Source organism: Onychostruthus taczanowskii, unplaced genomic scaffold (genome assembly GCF_017590055.1).
Source record: "Onychostruthus taczanowskii isolate IOZ18803 unplaced genomic scaffold, ASM1759005v1 scaffold6, whole genome shotgun sequence".
Lineage (NCBI taxonomy): Eukaryota > Metazoa > Chordata > Aves > Passeriformes > Passeridae > Onychostruthus > Onychostruthus taczanowskii.
Genome location: NW_024503679.1, coordinates 16,423,242 through 16,438,917, shown reverse-complemented (window position 1 = coordinate 16,438,917; position 15,676 = coordinate 16,423,242). Strand labels below are relative to the sequence as shown.

Here is a 15,676-nt window from a genome sequence, read left to right as displayed (position 1 = left end):
CAGCTGTTCTGTGTGCCTCTTGCAGAAGAATTGTGGGCACCACCACTGCCAGAAGCCAGTCTGTCAGTTTTTAATCTGCAGGATTTTGCATTGAGGGTTTACTAATTTCTAGGTTAATTCCTGCTGTAGTGTGTGAAAGCTGGAGAAAACTGTCTTGTGACTCTTCAGAGAGGAAGACAATTCCTAGACCAAGCTGAATGATAATGGGGTTTGGTAACCTTGAGGTTTTAATACAAGAACAAGAAATTTGCAGCGTCACTTAAATATTCAACATCCTTTTTTATTTCCATCATGCTCCCTAGCAGCTGAGTTGCTGTTAGTTTTGCAAGTCATAGTAGGTTGAAATGCTTTTTATAACACTGGCTGCAGAAACATTTGTGCTTCCTGGCCAAACACAGGCAGGTTGGAATGGGAATAGTACAATAGGTACTTAGTTGAAAGCTTTCTGAATCTTTAATTTATCTCCTGAAATGAAGACTTGCAGGAAGCCTTCTTTCCGTTTTTTGTCCTTTCCTCAACTTTGGCCTGAGTATTTAAATGTGGTGTTGGTATGACCAGAAATTTGGAGGCCAAATGTTGCCCAGTTTATGTTGGATTAAAAAATAAAAAGTCAATGTAGCCTTGTAATGTATTTCCGTTTTATGTTTGGTGATTTCCAGCTGTGCTGCTGTGTGACAGGTTCCAGTGGTAGAGCTCTTGATACATGTGTTGATGTAAAACTCAGGTATTTTTTCAGAAGTTTCCTGGAAAGAACTGTAATGTTGAATAATACTAATAATGAAAGAACCAAAAAAAAAAAAAAGAGACACCAAAATAATTTCTATATGAGTGCCTTAACAAAGCATGATGCAATTTGTGATGATTGGTGTATTTCCAGTGTGTTTGTCTTGCTTGTTACAGTATTTTGATCAGGCTTCTCTGGGAGGTATTCAAATTTCAAACTTTTGTTAAGCTGACTCATAACAAAGCCAAACAAAAAAAGCCCAAAATCCAAATCAGGCTGTTCCCAGTTTGCAATCCCCCTCCAAAACCAAAGCTGTAAAACTGTAGGACCTTTGAAGAGAGTTGGGGTTGAGTTTGCCCTCATGCAGGGGTGCAGGTGTGGTGGGCTCAGATCACCTGTCCCTTGTCCTGCTCTAGCTTCACTGGCTGGTGACAAGAGCACAGAAAATGCCCTTGGGTCTCTTCACTTGTATATCAATTCTGTATAGGAATAATATCTGCTATTGCAGACACAAATTGTGGTACAATTTTTGCCATACTAAAAGCAGCAAATCCTGTGGAAGCTAAAGCCAGCTATACCTTATTTTAATTGATGGCAGCCAACAGGTAGAGGATGAATATGTCTAAGCTGTGAAAGCATCACTACTGCTCAACTGTTGTTAAAAATCAGCTGTTTCTAGCACTGGAACTGACCAATTAATTACTTGAAATGAATGAGGTTCTTTGCTGTATGGCACAAAAACATCCTTGGATGTTTTCTGCTGTCCTTCAGTTCAGTTTTAGTCTGTGCCTGATCTGAAAGTTTGGTCTGTGGCTGCTGTGGAAATAGGGTGCTGGTGCTTATTAAGTGTTCCCACAAACTCCAGAGACAAAATTAAACCATGCAGGGCAGTGATGCCCAGGGGTTTGATCTATAACACTCATTTCAGTAGCAGTCTGTGATGCAGAACTAGTCACTGGTAGTTCCCTAAAGAGCTCACAAACAGTACCAGGAGGAAATTGAGAAGTGGAAATGAAAGACCTCAGAAAGTGTTGGCTGGCCTGACTATTTTAAATGGTGTATTTTTACCTTTTCAATATATCAGATGTAAAATACATTGCATTATCTAATATATATATATGAAAAATGTAAATGTGTCTAATGGGCACATTAGATAATGGTTACTGTGGAGGCTGATATAGAGTGAACTAAGTAATAATGGGAGAGGAGTGAAAGGAGGAGGAACTGTGGCCTAAAAATGGGATGAAAAGAATAAGGAGTGTGTTAGAAGCTAGCCAGTTATATCCTCCCTGTTTAATATTCACCATAAATTTTGACTTTTAAAAATCTGGGTCAGGAGAATCATTAATGCTAATTAATAAAGTTATTTCAGTTTGGCCATCTGAAATGAAAGTGAACAGGCAATAAGTGTGATGTATAAGTACATGTATGTAAATAAAAGAAGTCCCAAGAGATAGCCCCCACCTTGTGTGCAAGCTTTATGCAAACACAGAGAAGGGTTTTGTGGGCGGGACTCTTGAATTTTGGTTTTGCCTTGAGCTTCAGAAGAAACCTGTGGGCCTAAGGAATTATTCTCAAAATTCCTAACTTCAAGATCAGGATCAGCAGTAGTTACCTTGGCATATCACTGCTCTTCAGCTAATTTGTGGTGATTTTCAGAAGGAGACCCTAATGTTGTTTTTTATTGCTTTGCTGGCTGGGAAACTGTCCCAGCAATACATGGCAGTTGATTGATGTATTTGCAGCTGAGCTGGTAGTGGTACTTGCACACTTCTTTTTCTGTGGAATAGATGCTAAACGTTTTGGTAAGTGGATGTAGAGATTTGCTGGATGAGAGAGGTATTAGTGAGTGTTATCCCTCCATTAAACCTTTCCAGTGGGGTGTGGATGATCTGCAGGCAGCAGTTCCAGCCCTGCACATCCAGTCTGTGCATGGCTGTCCCTGGCTGTAATTTGCAGTCTGGTTGCGTCCTGTTTTCTCACATTACAGAACATTTTTGCTGGCCAAAGGAAAAGAAAAATCGTATAAAACATTCTAAGTCTCAGAGTGTGTTTTTAAATGTTGCAGAAAGTGTTAGAAACAATTTCCACCTGTCTTTTCTTCTATCACATCATGAATTCAAAATTTAATTTGGGTAGAGAATGGTTCCAAAACAAAACTGAGGTCAGTATGTGTGTCCAAATGTGGCAGGGTGAAAGCAGGTCACTTCTGTCACTCTTGGTTGGTGGACTTTGACATTTTCAGTGGCAGGTTTTGGGTTTGAAGCCAAATATTGGAAGATTTTCTATTTTCATTTGCCTTTATCTACTGTGTCAAGAAAAATAGAACATTCTGTTTGGGGAACTTCTCCTTTTAAAAAGTTGTTGTATAGTAAATAGTTCTACAAAAACATGAACAAGCCACTCTGCTGAACTGTGCTTTGGATGAAGTAATATTTACATTTTGTAGTGCTTATTTTGGCTTTCCTCCCCATGATTTTCTACAATTTGTTTTCTGCATCCCTCCCTACAAACACAGTTGTATTTCAGAAATCCTTTCCGTTCTTAGGTGGTGCCTTTTGGCCATAAATACTGTAATCTAGAAAGAAAAGTGGGAGTTTTCAAACTGGCCCCACTGAGATTTGTCTCTCATGAATCTTGTGGGATACTGGAACATCCCTTTCCTGAATTTTTATAGGCAGGGTTGAATTTCACAGGATTTTGCTGTGGCACAACTGGAATGATCACCAAAACAGCCTTGTTAGACCCTCTTAGTAAATGCTTTGATTTGATTGGGACTACAAACAGCACTGGAAAACAAACAAATGGAATGTTTGGTGAGCGAGGGAGGAATGTGTAGATGTGCGATGTGCCAGATCTCGCCCTCGGGGTGAAGTCTGTTCCTCCCTGCCTTCTCCCTGCCGCTTACTCTGCTTCCTCCTCTGAGCTTTGATGCTGTAGGTGACCAGTTCCTGCTCGCTTTGCTGTACCCATCCTGCTGAATCTACATTAGCCTCTGAATTTAGGCCTAATCTTTTTTTCTTCCTCAGCACTGCTGAGCAGACTTGTCCCTCAGTTCTTGGCTACATTCCTGTTTTCTTCTCCCAAATTCATGGTCTTTTGTTTTGTCCCTGTGCTTTTATCCAGCACTTTTCTGTTTCCCGGCACCTCCTGGAGTTCCTTTGTTGCCAAGTTTTCTGAGCTCTCTTGATTATCTTCTCAGCTGTTTGGATCAGAGATGTAAACCATGACTGGGTGCAGATGATTGTGAATGGGCCTGCCAAACACTTGGTAGCATTTCCAGTCCAGTGATGCACAGCAGAAAAACCTTAGATTTTCTCTTGGGTTGTTGTCGATTTTCTTCTTTTCTGATAAAAATTGATGCAGCATCAAAGGGAGCTTAGTGGAGACTGGTGGCTTCCTGAGAATTATTGTATTGTCTAACATCACTGAGTGCAGATCTGTGCAGTAGGGTCTAAAAAGTAATGTCATTTATCACTTTAGCCCTGTTTTCTCTGTTGCTGTGGTTTGTGTGACTGTAGTAGGAAATGGGAAGAAGAAGTACAGACAAAGTCCTACTAAAAATGAAAATGCTGTGAGAAGTTCTGTTTGTATTTGAGTAATGATGTAAGTCCTTTGCATTCTTGTTTCTTGAAGAAGTAGATCCTTTACTTGATATGTAGAGGACAAGAAACTAGTTGTAAATAAGTTCTGCAAGTAATACAAAATACTTGCAAGTACACTGGCAGCAGTTCTGGCTGTGTTCCTTGTGATTCCTAAATTTATGGTTTTTGCTTTCATTTATGTCTCCTAACTGGTTTTCCAGAGAGCTGACTAGAAAAGAAGTTTTTTTGAAGTGTCCGTGGGGAAATTAATCGTGTTAATGCTGCCTACTTCTTGGACTTCTTCCAGCTGTGCTTGAGGTCTGTAGGTGATCCCAAAATTTATAATTTCTGGCACTCCTGGAAGCTTGATATTAACAATTGTATAGTTGGAGAAAATTGCTGTGCTGCTCCTGCATTCTCTCCCTGTAGTCTTGAGTGAAAGTGTTCCAAGTCAGGTACTGGAAGGTACCTGGCTGTAACTGGTGCAGGTCCATGGTGCTGTGTGGGTTCGAGGTCGCTGGGCTTCGCTCTCTGGGCTGTCAGAGCAGTGAGCTAACAGTGCTGAGTGCTCCTGTGAGATCTCAAGGAAATGGCCTTGTAGACTGGTACTGTGAACAGAACCTTGAACTTTGTGATCCCAAAAATACAATTCTGATAATCTAATTCCCCAGATTTTTCCACTTCAGGAATGGAAGCAAATCTTTCATGGTTTGCACCAACCCTCCTGAGATGTTTGTTCCCAGCCTCTATTATGTTACGCTTTGTTTGCTGCAGTCTTCTCACCATATTCTTCTGAGAGTGTTCTACAAGTCTTGGGGGAATAGAAGCTTCCTTCAAATAAAGTTCACTTTTTTACTTCTTACTACATCACCCTTGCTGATGCTAATGACTTGTTCTAGGAGCCCAGAGTCTCAGTGCCTCCAGTGAGGTGCTATCCTCAGTCCTGTGGATTTTGAAGCAGCAAAACTGCTGCTTCAAAAGGCTCCAAGGTAGCACTGGGCTTGCAAGTTTCTCAGTGTAAAATGCAAGTTCAAACTGTCTGTGGTGATACCAATGTTTAAAAGTGGCCATGCTGGTGTTCACCACATCTGAAGAAAAATTCTGAATTGTGGCAGTAAAGGGCAAGAAGACTGTATCACCCACTGCAAGAGGAATTGGGGTGACTAGATGAAAGATGCTGATTGTGGACTAAGAAGGATCTGCTTAAATATCTGAATTTTGCAAAGAAAAATGGTCTGAAGTAGTTTTGAAAGGTTCTTGGGCTGAGAGAGCACTTTGATAGTTGGCTAACACGTAGGAATGGACACAGAAGGTATTGATTGTCAGACAATAATGGAAGAGGTGAAGTAATTTGAAGTGGCTGGCTCATCTCTTATTTGATTTATTTTGGTTTAAAGCATTAAGTGTTGTTTGCATTCTTAAAATATCAACGCAGCATAAAATTTGATATTTTGTTTCTTAGCTTTAAAGTCTGGTTTAATTTACTTTTTTAGTGAAGTGATATGTAACCTTATCTTAGCAAGGAGTCCTACAGCAACCTACCGTGTTCATTTCATGTGACTGGTGCAGTGAAGTGTGCAGAAAGTAAGTTTCAACAAATGTGTTCATTGTTTGATTCTTATTTTTACTGTTTCTATAGGGAATGAAACTTTAACAAGAAGTCTATGTTAAAGCCTGGCTGACAGCAAGAGAGGAAAAGTGTAGAAGCAATGCCCTGATGAAAAGGTAGGGAACACATTGATAGAGTGGGCAAAAGGCTTGTGTTCTGCTTTGGGAATTCCTGTGAAATTAGAGGGCCTCTGCTTTGTACCCAGGATTGTTGGCTTGCTGTGAGGAAAATATTGAGGGGAAAAAGGCTTGTCTGACAATTTTGCCAGGCAATTTTGGCAGTACAGAGATGGGGTGAAGTTTGTTCCTTGTGTAACTGCAGTTACTCCCATGTGATTTGTGTGGTGTTATGTCTGAGAAGTGGTTCTGAGTAGCCAGAGCAGGACTGCCTGATCCAGTTAACTTCACTTTGCTCTTGCATGCCCAGCTGACACATCTCTGTGGGTTGGTTACTTCAGCAGGCTAATGTAGCAATGCACGGATGAGATGAGATGCTGGAGGCTGTTAGAACTTTACTGGCAATTCTTCATAATTAGCCTCTGATTTGTGTCTCTGTTCATCTGCTCTTCATGTTCCTTCAAAGGATGTAAGTTCTTGGAGTGTTATTGTATGGTGAATATTAAAAAAAATAAATCACCAGCTTTGAACTGTTTTAAAAAAGGTTGTCCTGCACTGGTTTCCAGCGATCTCTAGGAGACATTCATTGCTTGTTTACACGTGGAACATCTTTGGAATCAGGATTACAAAGTGAAGTATCACCTAGTTTAGACAGTAAATGGATCTAATAAGGAACTCAAATTAGCAAGCGATTTAATAATCTCAAAGAAGAATGCAGGAAGGAATGAGAATGACAACAAGGCAGATTAAAAGATTACAAGGCAGTTGTTGTATTTGTCTGCCAGAGGTGGGCTGGCAGAAACTCTTTTAGTGGAGTCAGAGGGTCCTTACTGCTGCCTGGGAAAGTTGGTTCCTGGGAAAAAACTGGCATGGCTGGAGCAATTCTTCTGTTCTGCAGCCACTTCTGAGTTATCTCTGCAAAATTCCGTGGGGAGGAGCAGGTTGTAGGGATTAGATCAGTATTTTTTTCCTTGCAAATGTTGTAGTGCATCTGTAGTAAACTGTACTTCGTGAGGCATCGTGCCTGTTCCTGCTGCACAGATGGAATATATGGCTCATCCACATCAGTTCTGGTCATGTGATGGGAAAAAGCTGATGTGTGCTTTCCTCTTATAGTATTTGAATGAGGATTGTGATCTAGAAAGCTTGGACACTGAGTGAATTACAACAGTGGTGACAAGCAGCAAATATCTTCAATTAGTATTTCCTGAATGTTTATGAAAAAATGGGATGTTAGAAAATTACATTGAATAAACAGTGAAAATGTGTTTACCCTTTGTCTTTCAGCAGAGTAATCAAGCTAATAGTTTGTGGATCTGAGAGATTATCTGATTGTTTCTCTTGTTCCTACATTTTTAGAAGTTACATAAAGCTCTCTCATCTGTGTAGTCCTGATCTAGCGTGTGCGTGTTTAATAATTTTTTTACGTGTGACTTTGTTATTTGCAAGGATATTTTGATTCCTTCTGATCTTTATGGTGTTTAATTTACAGTTGTATTAATTATATGACATCCATTAAAAATCATTATCGTGGGGTGGCTCAAAGACCATATGTTGCACTTATTTCTGGGGACTTTTGTAAGAGATTATGGTTATGGTCCCATGGCATTGCCTTCAAAGTGCAGCCTTTTGTCCCCAGGTTACTGAAGTGTAGAGAAGCAATGGTAGCTTCTCAGTGTGGCACTCCTAATGTTGAATTTAATCTGGAGCTAGCTGCCTCAAGCAACCTTCTTGTGCAGTGTGACTTTTTCTGCAGTGTTTTCACATTTGTTTGATTTTTGGGGGTTTTTTTTGTCCTCAAAGATGACTTGCAGTGTGGTGAGATGTTGTAGGGAGATGAGTGAGGGTAAAAAGATTACAGTATGGAAGCTGTAGGGAAAAATCTGCTACTCCCTGGATGGAACATGAGCAGCATTCCTGACCTCCCACACAACACAGTCTAGGGGGTGGAGTGGAGACCCCATGGCCAGGCTGTGTTGAAACCCTTGCAGAGGAGGGAACTCTGGGGCTTTCTAGCTGATAGAGACACAGCAGCTGAAAACCAGGGGAGATAAGGAAACAGATCCTTCTGTGGAATCTGCAGCTGTGGAGAAATCTCTCTCCTTGGACTGATGCCTGCCCCCATCCCAGGGTTATCTCAGGTGTTATCCTGAGATTCACACCAGCAAGGCACAACCACGACTCGCTGAGTAAGATACGTGAGTAAAATCTCTGTGGAATGGCTTCATGGTAGGAGTTTCTACAGAAATTCTCCATCAGTTTAGGTGAGATGCTCTTCACAGAATGATTATTTGTCACTGAGTTAGCTCACAATTTATTGCTTCTTTCTGGGGTCTATTAACATAAAACTTGCATAGATTTGCTCTGCCAGTAACCCAATATTGAAAATGTGAGTATCACAGTAGCTCTAGTAAAGTCTAAGTCAGCCTTAGACTAAAATACCACTGAAGTTTATCTATTTAATCTCATTTTTAGCTGTAAGTCTTTGTATCAAAAGACAAAAATCATAAAACTCTTGTAGAATCCCTGAATGGTTTGGGTTGGAAGGGACCTTAAAGATGATCTCATTCCACCCTGCCATAGGCAGGGACAGTTCCACTATCCCAGGCTGCTCCAAGCCCTGACCAACCTGGCCTTGGACACTTGCAGGGATGGGGTGAATATGAAGGGATAATTCATCATCAGCCAGGCCTTTTTTTTTCTTCTCTTCTGTAAAATCTGCATTAAATTATGAAAGTCTTGCTGACTTGTGTATTACGTGCTATAACCTTAGGAAGCAAATTTATGTGATAGCAGGTGTTTGTATGTAGGGGATTCTAATTTTATCTATCTAAATGAGGAGAGCCTGTCCCAGTTTTTCTTGAAAGTGCTTTTGGGAGTAAAGGAATGTTTGAATTTAGGACTTTTGGTATAAACTTTATATGGAATAATGGTGAGGTTTAAATAGTGTAAAGGTATGATTCTTCAATATTACATATATATGTACACACATCATTCTATTTATTTGTAATGCTGAACTGGAGTTTAATAGTTTGTAATGATTAAACTGGAGTAGTGCTGTTAATACACTGGAGTTATAGGTCCTGCTTGCAGTTTTAACAGCCATCATTTGTATAATTTTTGATTACTAAAGTGTTTAGTAATCAAAAATTGTACATAATTTCATGCTAAAAGGCATCATGAATCACTCTAGAAATCAGCGTAGTTCTGTGAAATGGTGCTGGTAAGAAAAAGAAAAAACCTCAGTGTTTCAATAGCTATAATGTAGTTTCACAGAGAACTGTTAATGTAACAAAATACCTAGAACTTCTGTCATATTAGCTGAAAGATGTCAGTGTTTGGTATTATGCCAGAGTTTAAGGATACTTTGTTAAACATCTCCTTCTCTGCATGCATTTGTTCCCAGCCTGCCTGGGTTTGCTGGAGCCAGATGGACAGAGAGCTAATAGGCAGCATATGCAGAGGCTGAGTTTGTGTGCCTTTGAATATATCACTCAGGGAGGAGTTTGAATTTGTAGTTATTACTTTCATATATATGCTGAGTAACATATTCCAGATGTGTTTGAAATAACTGGATGTAGGTTAAACTAAGCTCGGTTTTGTAACTGCATTCTCTCGTCAAACACAAGCTGAAGTTGTTTTCAGATTGTTACTTTCCTGTATATTGGTGATTGCTTGCCACTAATCACGTTTGCTGAAGTGTCCCATAGTGCTTATTAGCCATATAGAAAAATAAAAGTTAGATAATTTGGGGTTTCTTCTTGGCATTTTCTAGAGCAATGTAAATAAGCACAAAATAAAAAACCTGTACTCATTTCCTTGTAACATTAGAAGCTTCTGAAGCCAGTCCAGCAAAACACAACCAACCTACAAAATAAGAGCAGGAAGAGGGAATTGCCTCTTGTGCTGAGGTTGGTAGGGGTGACCAGGCACAGCCTGACATTCCTCCTGCTTGAGCAGGGGCTGGTGCTGGAAATCTGAGGCCAGCTTGGAACAATTTGATTAAATGCACGTTATCAAATTGGGACGTAATTTTCCAAATTACCAGTAAGAAATGTCTGAATTTATTATGTTTGAGCAAAAATCTTGGTCAAATCCAAGAATCATGATAGCATGAAGTTTGGTAAGTCTTAATACTTGCTATCTAGAGCAAGAAATAAAGGGAGATGAAGCAATGGGAATAAAAGTTACATGAAAACTTAAGTCTTCTGTCAACCATTCAAACTGTTTTAAATTCTGGTTGTTCAGTTTCGGAATGTCAGCAAGCTCTTGAAACTCCTGTGTGGTAACAGTTTCTCTTGCAATAAAATTTTGCACCCAAACAAAATTAATTCAACAAAAGGGAGTCTTAAATAGCTTGTCTGGTTTAAAAAGTCTGGAACTTGATGACAGTAAACTTCCTGAAGCTACTCTAGCAACATTCCAGTGCATATGGGTGTCTTGGAAAAACATTTTTACCCTATTTCTCAATGTTCCACACACAGGAGCAGAAAGCATTTTCTTTATTTGCAAGCTATGATTTTCTGGTTTCAAAAATAACCATAATTTTATCATTTCTGACCTGTATTTCTTCCTCAGAAGCTGTAACACCTTGTGATGGAAGATGGAAGACAAAGGGGCCCGTGTTGCTGATTACTTTGTTGTCGCAGGACTAACGGATATCTCAAAGCCACTGGAGGAGGAGATCCACTTCAATGATGCCTGCCATAAAATGGCCAAACCAAAAGAGCCCATCACAGACGTGATAGTCCTCAATAAATCCCTGGGGGAGGAGGTTCCTCAGGGCTATAAATGCATAGATGTCACTCCCTCGGGCCTGTCTGCAGATCTCAATAATGGCAGCCTTGTAGGACCGCAGATATACCTTTGTTATCGCCGAGGCAGGGATAAGCCTCCACTCACTGATTTGGGGTGAGTGCTTTCCCTGTTCCAGTGGGTGATTTTCACCGTTTTATTTAACTAAGGAGCAGATAAGGCAGCTTTACGGAAATGCCATGCTTCTTAAATACAAGGCAAAACTCTAAACAGGAAGGTATTTGTTGACTTGAGGATACTGTAGCCCAGTATGGAAGGGAAAATACATGCTGAGTGGATTTGAATGACAAGTTTAATCCTTCCTATTTTGGAGTTTTCAAAGCCATTTATCGTTTATAATGTGTATGTTTGGATTGGGATAAGATGCTTAACCTATTTAACACAGATTGGAAAGAGATAAGTTATATGACATTCTTAGGAGCAGGCAATGAATCTTTAATAGAACTCAAACTAACACTATTTTGCAGTAAACAAAATGCTTAAAAGCAATTATATACGAGGAAAGCCAGTATAGTTTCATCATGAAGCTTTTCTGCTAGAATACAATTGGAGATAATGTGACCTGAACTTGTCAGTAAAAATCTTTTGCTCAGCGATGAGACGAGAGCTGTGATTAAAACTCCAGGTGTTTTTAAAATGTGCCTCCTGACTTTTTTCCTTCCCCTTTTAACTAGGGTTTTATATGATGGGAAAGAAAGAGTCAAGCAAGGCTGTGAAATCATTCAGAGCACCCCGTACGGGCGGCCTGCCAACATCAGCGGCAGCGCCTCGTCCCAGCGCGTGTACATCACCTACCGCAGGGCCTCCGAGAGCATGACCCAGAACACCCTGGCTGTCACTGACATCTGCATCATCATCCCCAGCAAAGGAGAGACTCCTCCACACACCTTCTGCAAGGTGGACAAGAACCTGAACAACAGCATGGTAGGATTCAAAAGCTGGGCTTTGAACGCTTGGTACTCACTGATGTGACCTTTGTGGAGTACTTGGGGCAGCTCTTGGAATAGCTGGTGAAAAATCTTCATAAGTGGTCTCCAAAGATAAATCAAGTATTGGAAGAGTTGGAGGATTGCATTCCTTTGTTCCTACTTGGAACCAAGTCTTTCTGGAAGCCTTAGAGCAAATGTTTGGGTTTCTTTAGTGCTGACTCCAGCCTCTTTGGATTGGTCCTTTAGAACCTGTTGTGTTCTTGTGTGTAACTGGAGGTTTTACAGATGTGGCTGTTTCTGACACTGCTTTTACTGTTGTGGTGGGAATTCCATATCTGGCAACCAGCTTCTGTTTTGTTTTCCAACTTCTCCCTTTACCTACAATGCTATTTTATAAATGTTTTTCTCCTCAGTAGTTTCACAAACTTTTTATTTAAAGAAAGTTGTATTTGAGTGATGTTGGAAGCTGTTGACTGTAAGCACATTTAAATGTTTAATATGGTTCCAAAGCCTGACCTGCTAAAATACACAGGTTTCACTCAACTTTGATTTGCAGAACTAAATATTTAGGTGCTTCCCAGTTAAATCTGCAGCCCTATGTGCTGGCTCTTGCAGGGTCCTCAGAAGTCAGTGTGCTGCTCTGCAAGTGGGATCATGTAAAACAGATCACGGACATTGATTTGTGCTTGTTTTTAAATAAATTCCTGTAGGCATTACCCAATGGATTTTTCAGTTCTGATAGTTCCCATATTGACTGGGTTATGGGAGTGCTGTCTTATGGAAGTTGTTACACCTTCCTCCCTTTTATAAAAGCTCCGTGTTCCCCCTATGGGTGCTGCTCTTTTCTGTTCCCTGGCTTTCCTTGTTGTTTATTCTCATGTCCAGAAATTGAGAATTTAAATACTTGTAATTATCAACATTATTATTAGTTATATTCTGTTATGTTCATTTGCTATACTTCATCACTTAATCCAGTAATTTCTTATATTTTACAGTGGGGCTCAGCAGTCTATTTATGTTATAAAAAGTCTGTGGCAAAAACCAACACCATATCATATAAAGCTGGTATGTAACTACTGTGTAGCCTTTTTTATCTTCGATTCAGAATGTCCAGGCTCATTTGTAATGTAATACATTTTGTACTAAAGTACTGACACTATCTAGCCATTATTCAAAAAGGAATCTTTCCCTAAAGAGTTCTTTTAAAATCATGTCAGAAAAGAGGCCTTAGAACAGGGTATCATGACCATGCTGTTTTAAAATGCGTGTAATTGGGAAGCTCAGCTGTGTTTTGATAGGTTTCTACAAACCTGGATGTCTCCCATCTCTGTTTGTGTTACTGGTAGCTGTCTCTTAAGGATGTGTGTGTATATGCAGAAGAAAATACCACAGAAATTATTTGATGCATTTTCATGATGACTTTCTTTAAGAAACATTTTGAAGAATCCTGCAGACTTCCACACTGCCTCGAGCATCATTGGCACTGAGCTCTTTAAGTATTTTTGGATCGTGTATCATCTTTATTTTATTGTTTTATTTATAAGACAGAATTAGATTTGCTGTGACTGATGAAACGTGTTGGCTTTGCATTTGTTGTTGGATTTTTTTAGACCCTGATTTTGTTTGGCATACAAGTCATGAGCATGATTCACACTTAAGCTTTAATCCATTTACATCCCTTCTAGAGGCTGCTCTCTGTAAACAGGAGTTCAGGACGTACTAAAGGGTGGACAGTACGTTTGTAAACAAATAAAAAGTTTAAAAGGCCTCACATCTGGTGATAGCTTGCACAAGATTTTGATTATTCTTGGCATAAAGGGATCCACTGCCCTTTTTGGTTACAAGTTTTTATTGCTTATTAATATCCCATTTCTGTTAGAAAAGTGCATAGTGATTGTGCTGTCTAACAGAGAGAAATCCTAAATCCTTTCATGTGGAATCCGTTCTCAGTGTGGAGTCCCCTGGGCAGGCAGTCAGACAGGATGGATTGCTGCAGCCTCCCTTGTAACTGAGGAGCTGTGTGCTAAAAGCCTCTGCTTCAGATCTTCATGTTTTACAGCTGTGTTTAAAATAAAGCTGAACACATTGGCCTGGCAGCACGAGAGCTGAGTCCTCAGCTCAGGTGGATCAGCATAATCAACTTGGTTCTTTTGGTATTAAAAAACTATCTAATAGCAAACGTGTTTTTTTCAGGGGATGTTTGTTGGCCAGAATTAATTGGTGTTATAGTTGAAAACATCAGTCTTATTTCTCAAGTATTCACATTACCTTTTTTTAAACGAGATTTTAAATCTTTGCTTGTACTCATGATGAATGTGAACTATTATATAATAACAGGTGAGATGCACACAGCCTGAAAACAGGAAAAGATAGATCAGTTTTGGATAGTTTCTAGAATGGAAAGTAGGATTTCATTGTAATGCTTCAGTCAGGTGATTCTCCTTAGGTTATGGGAGCATTTTCCCCTTCCAGCTATTCCCTGTGCCTAATTATTTACACCTTTACTCATCTTCTGAAGTTACTGCGTGCTCATATATGAATTTTCTAGCAATTATTTTATGGAATGAGCTATTACAAACCTGTTTCTGCTGGCTTTTCTATAACTGCCTCTTTGCTCATTCTATTTATAGGTTTAATATGCAGATATCCTGAAGAAGATTATGAATCATTCCCATTACCAGAATCTGTGCCTCTTTTTTGTCTCCCTATGGGTGCAACGATTGAATGTTGGCCATCTAACAGTAAATACCCTCTCCCAGTTTTTTCTACATTTGTACTAACTGGAGCTTCTGCAGAAAAGGTATTTTGAAACCTTAGGAAAAAAGTTATTAATTTAATTGAAAAAACTCAGTTGTTTATCAGGATGATGATAATGAATGTTTTCATTGATGAGCTTGAATCTGTTCTCTTGGGCTTGATTCCAAGACTGCTTTGAGCAGTGACTTTCAGTAATCATAAACCTGAGCTCCTCTGCTTTCCTGTTAGCCTGTGAAACTGGAGAGCTATGAAATTGCACTGCATATACATGCAAGTAATGCTATTTTTATTGCAAGCATGGGAACGACCTTGCATGTACATACTTGTACTAAAAAGTAAATTGGATGTCAGGGGATATGGCTTTGAGTTCTGTATAAAGGATTCCTAAAATAGCTTTAAAGACAATTGGAGGAGCAGTTGACTGCAGTTATGCTCTTTGTAATCATTATGTTTCTCTTGAATAATTTACAAAAATTTATTTTTTCTCATATGATATTAAATGTTTTAATTAAATAATAGACAGTCTGGATTTTCACAGCCATAAGAATATTCCAGAATGGATTGCTTCAAAAGATCACCATCTTTTGCATTAATGTATCTTCTCAAACAGTAATACAGACTTGATTTTCTGTGGGTTTGGGGTTTCTTAGATTGCTTTGAAGATTGAGGCAGAATTACTGACTTCACATCCACGATGTGTTTGCAGGTATATGGTGCTGCTATTCAATTTTATGAACTGTATCCTGAAGAGAACCTCACAGAGAAACAAAAGTCTCAGCTGGGATTAGCAGCTGCTGTCGAGGGAAAAGACACATGCAGAACAGTGCAGACAAATAAATGCATCTGTCTGCTCTCTCACTGGCCTTTCTTTGATGCTTTCAAGAAGTTTCTTACCTTTCTGTATCGTTACTCCATTTCTGGGCCACATGTCCTCCCCATTGAGAAGTAAGTAATTCCCAAAATTCATAATTTCAGTAATTTCAGTAGATAAGAGAGTGGTTTTTTTGTTCTGAATTTCCTGTAATATCCTTTTTACTTTGCTCATCAAACATTAAATATAATGGCTGCACTTTTGTCCTTTGATTAAGGTATCTTTACCTACTTTCTGAAAAAGTGTAGATTTTTATTTGTGATTTAAGTGC

General features: G+C 39.4%; 1 protein-coding gene across 2 annotated transcripts in view; it reads left to right on the top strand.

Annotated features, from left to right (window-relative positions):
- Positions 1 to 15,676, top strand: part of DENND4A (DENN domain containing 4A) — a 49,004-nt gene that overhangs the window by 2,464 nt on the left and 30,864 nt on the right. Inside the window, exons 2-7 of one of the 2 annotated variants that reach the window (XM_041419125.1) lie at positions 5,948 to 6,033; positions 10,612 to 10,944; positions 11,523 to 11,772; positions 12,773 to 12,842; positions 14,408 to 14,577; positions 15,241 to 15,479. In XM_041419125.1, the coding sequence (XP_041275059.1) occupies positions 10,637 to 10,944; positions 11,523 to 11,772; positions 12,773 to 12,842; positions 14,408 to 14,577; positions 15,241 to 15,479 (1,037 nt within the window). In that variant the 5' untranslated portion in view covers positions 5,948 to 6,033; positions 10,612 to 10,636. The remainder of the gene's footprint in view (positions 1 to 5,947; positions 6,034 to 10,611; positions 10,945 to 11,522; positions 11,773 to 12,772; positions 12,843 to 14,407; positions 14,578 to 15,240; positions 15,480 to 15,676) is intronic. The other variant, XM_041419126.1, reaches the window with a different exon arrangement.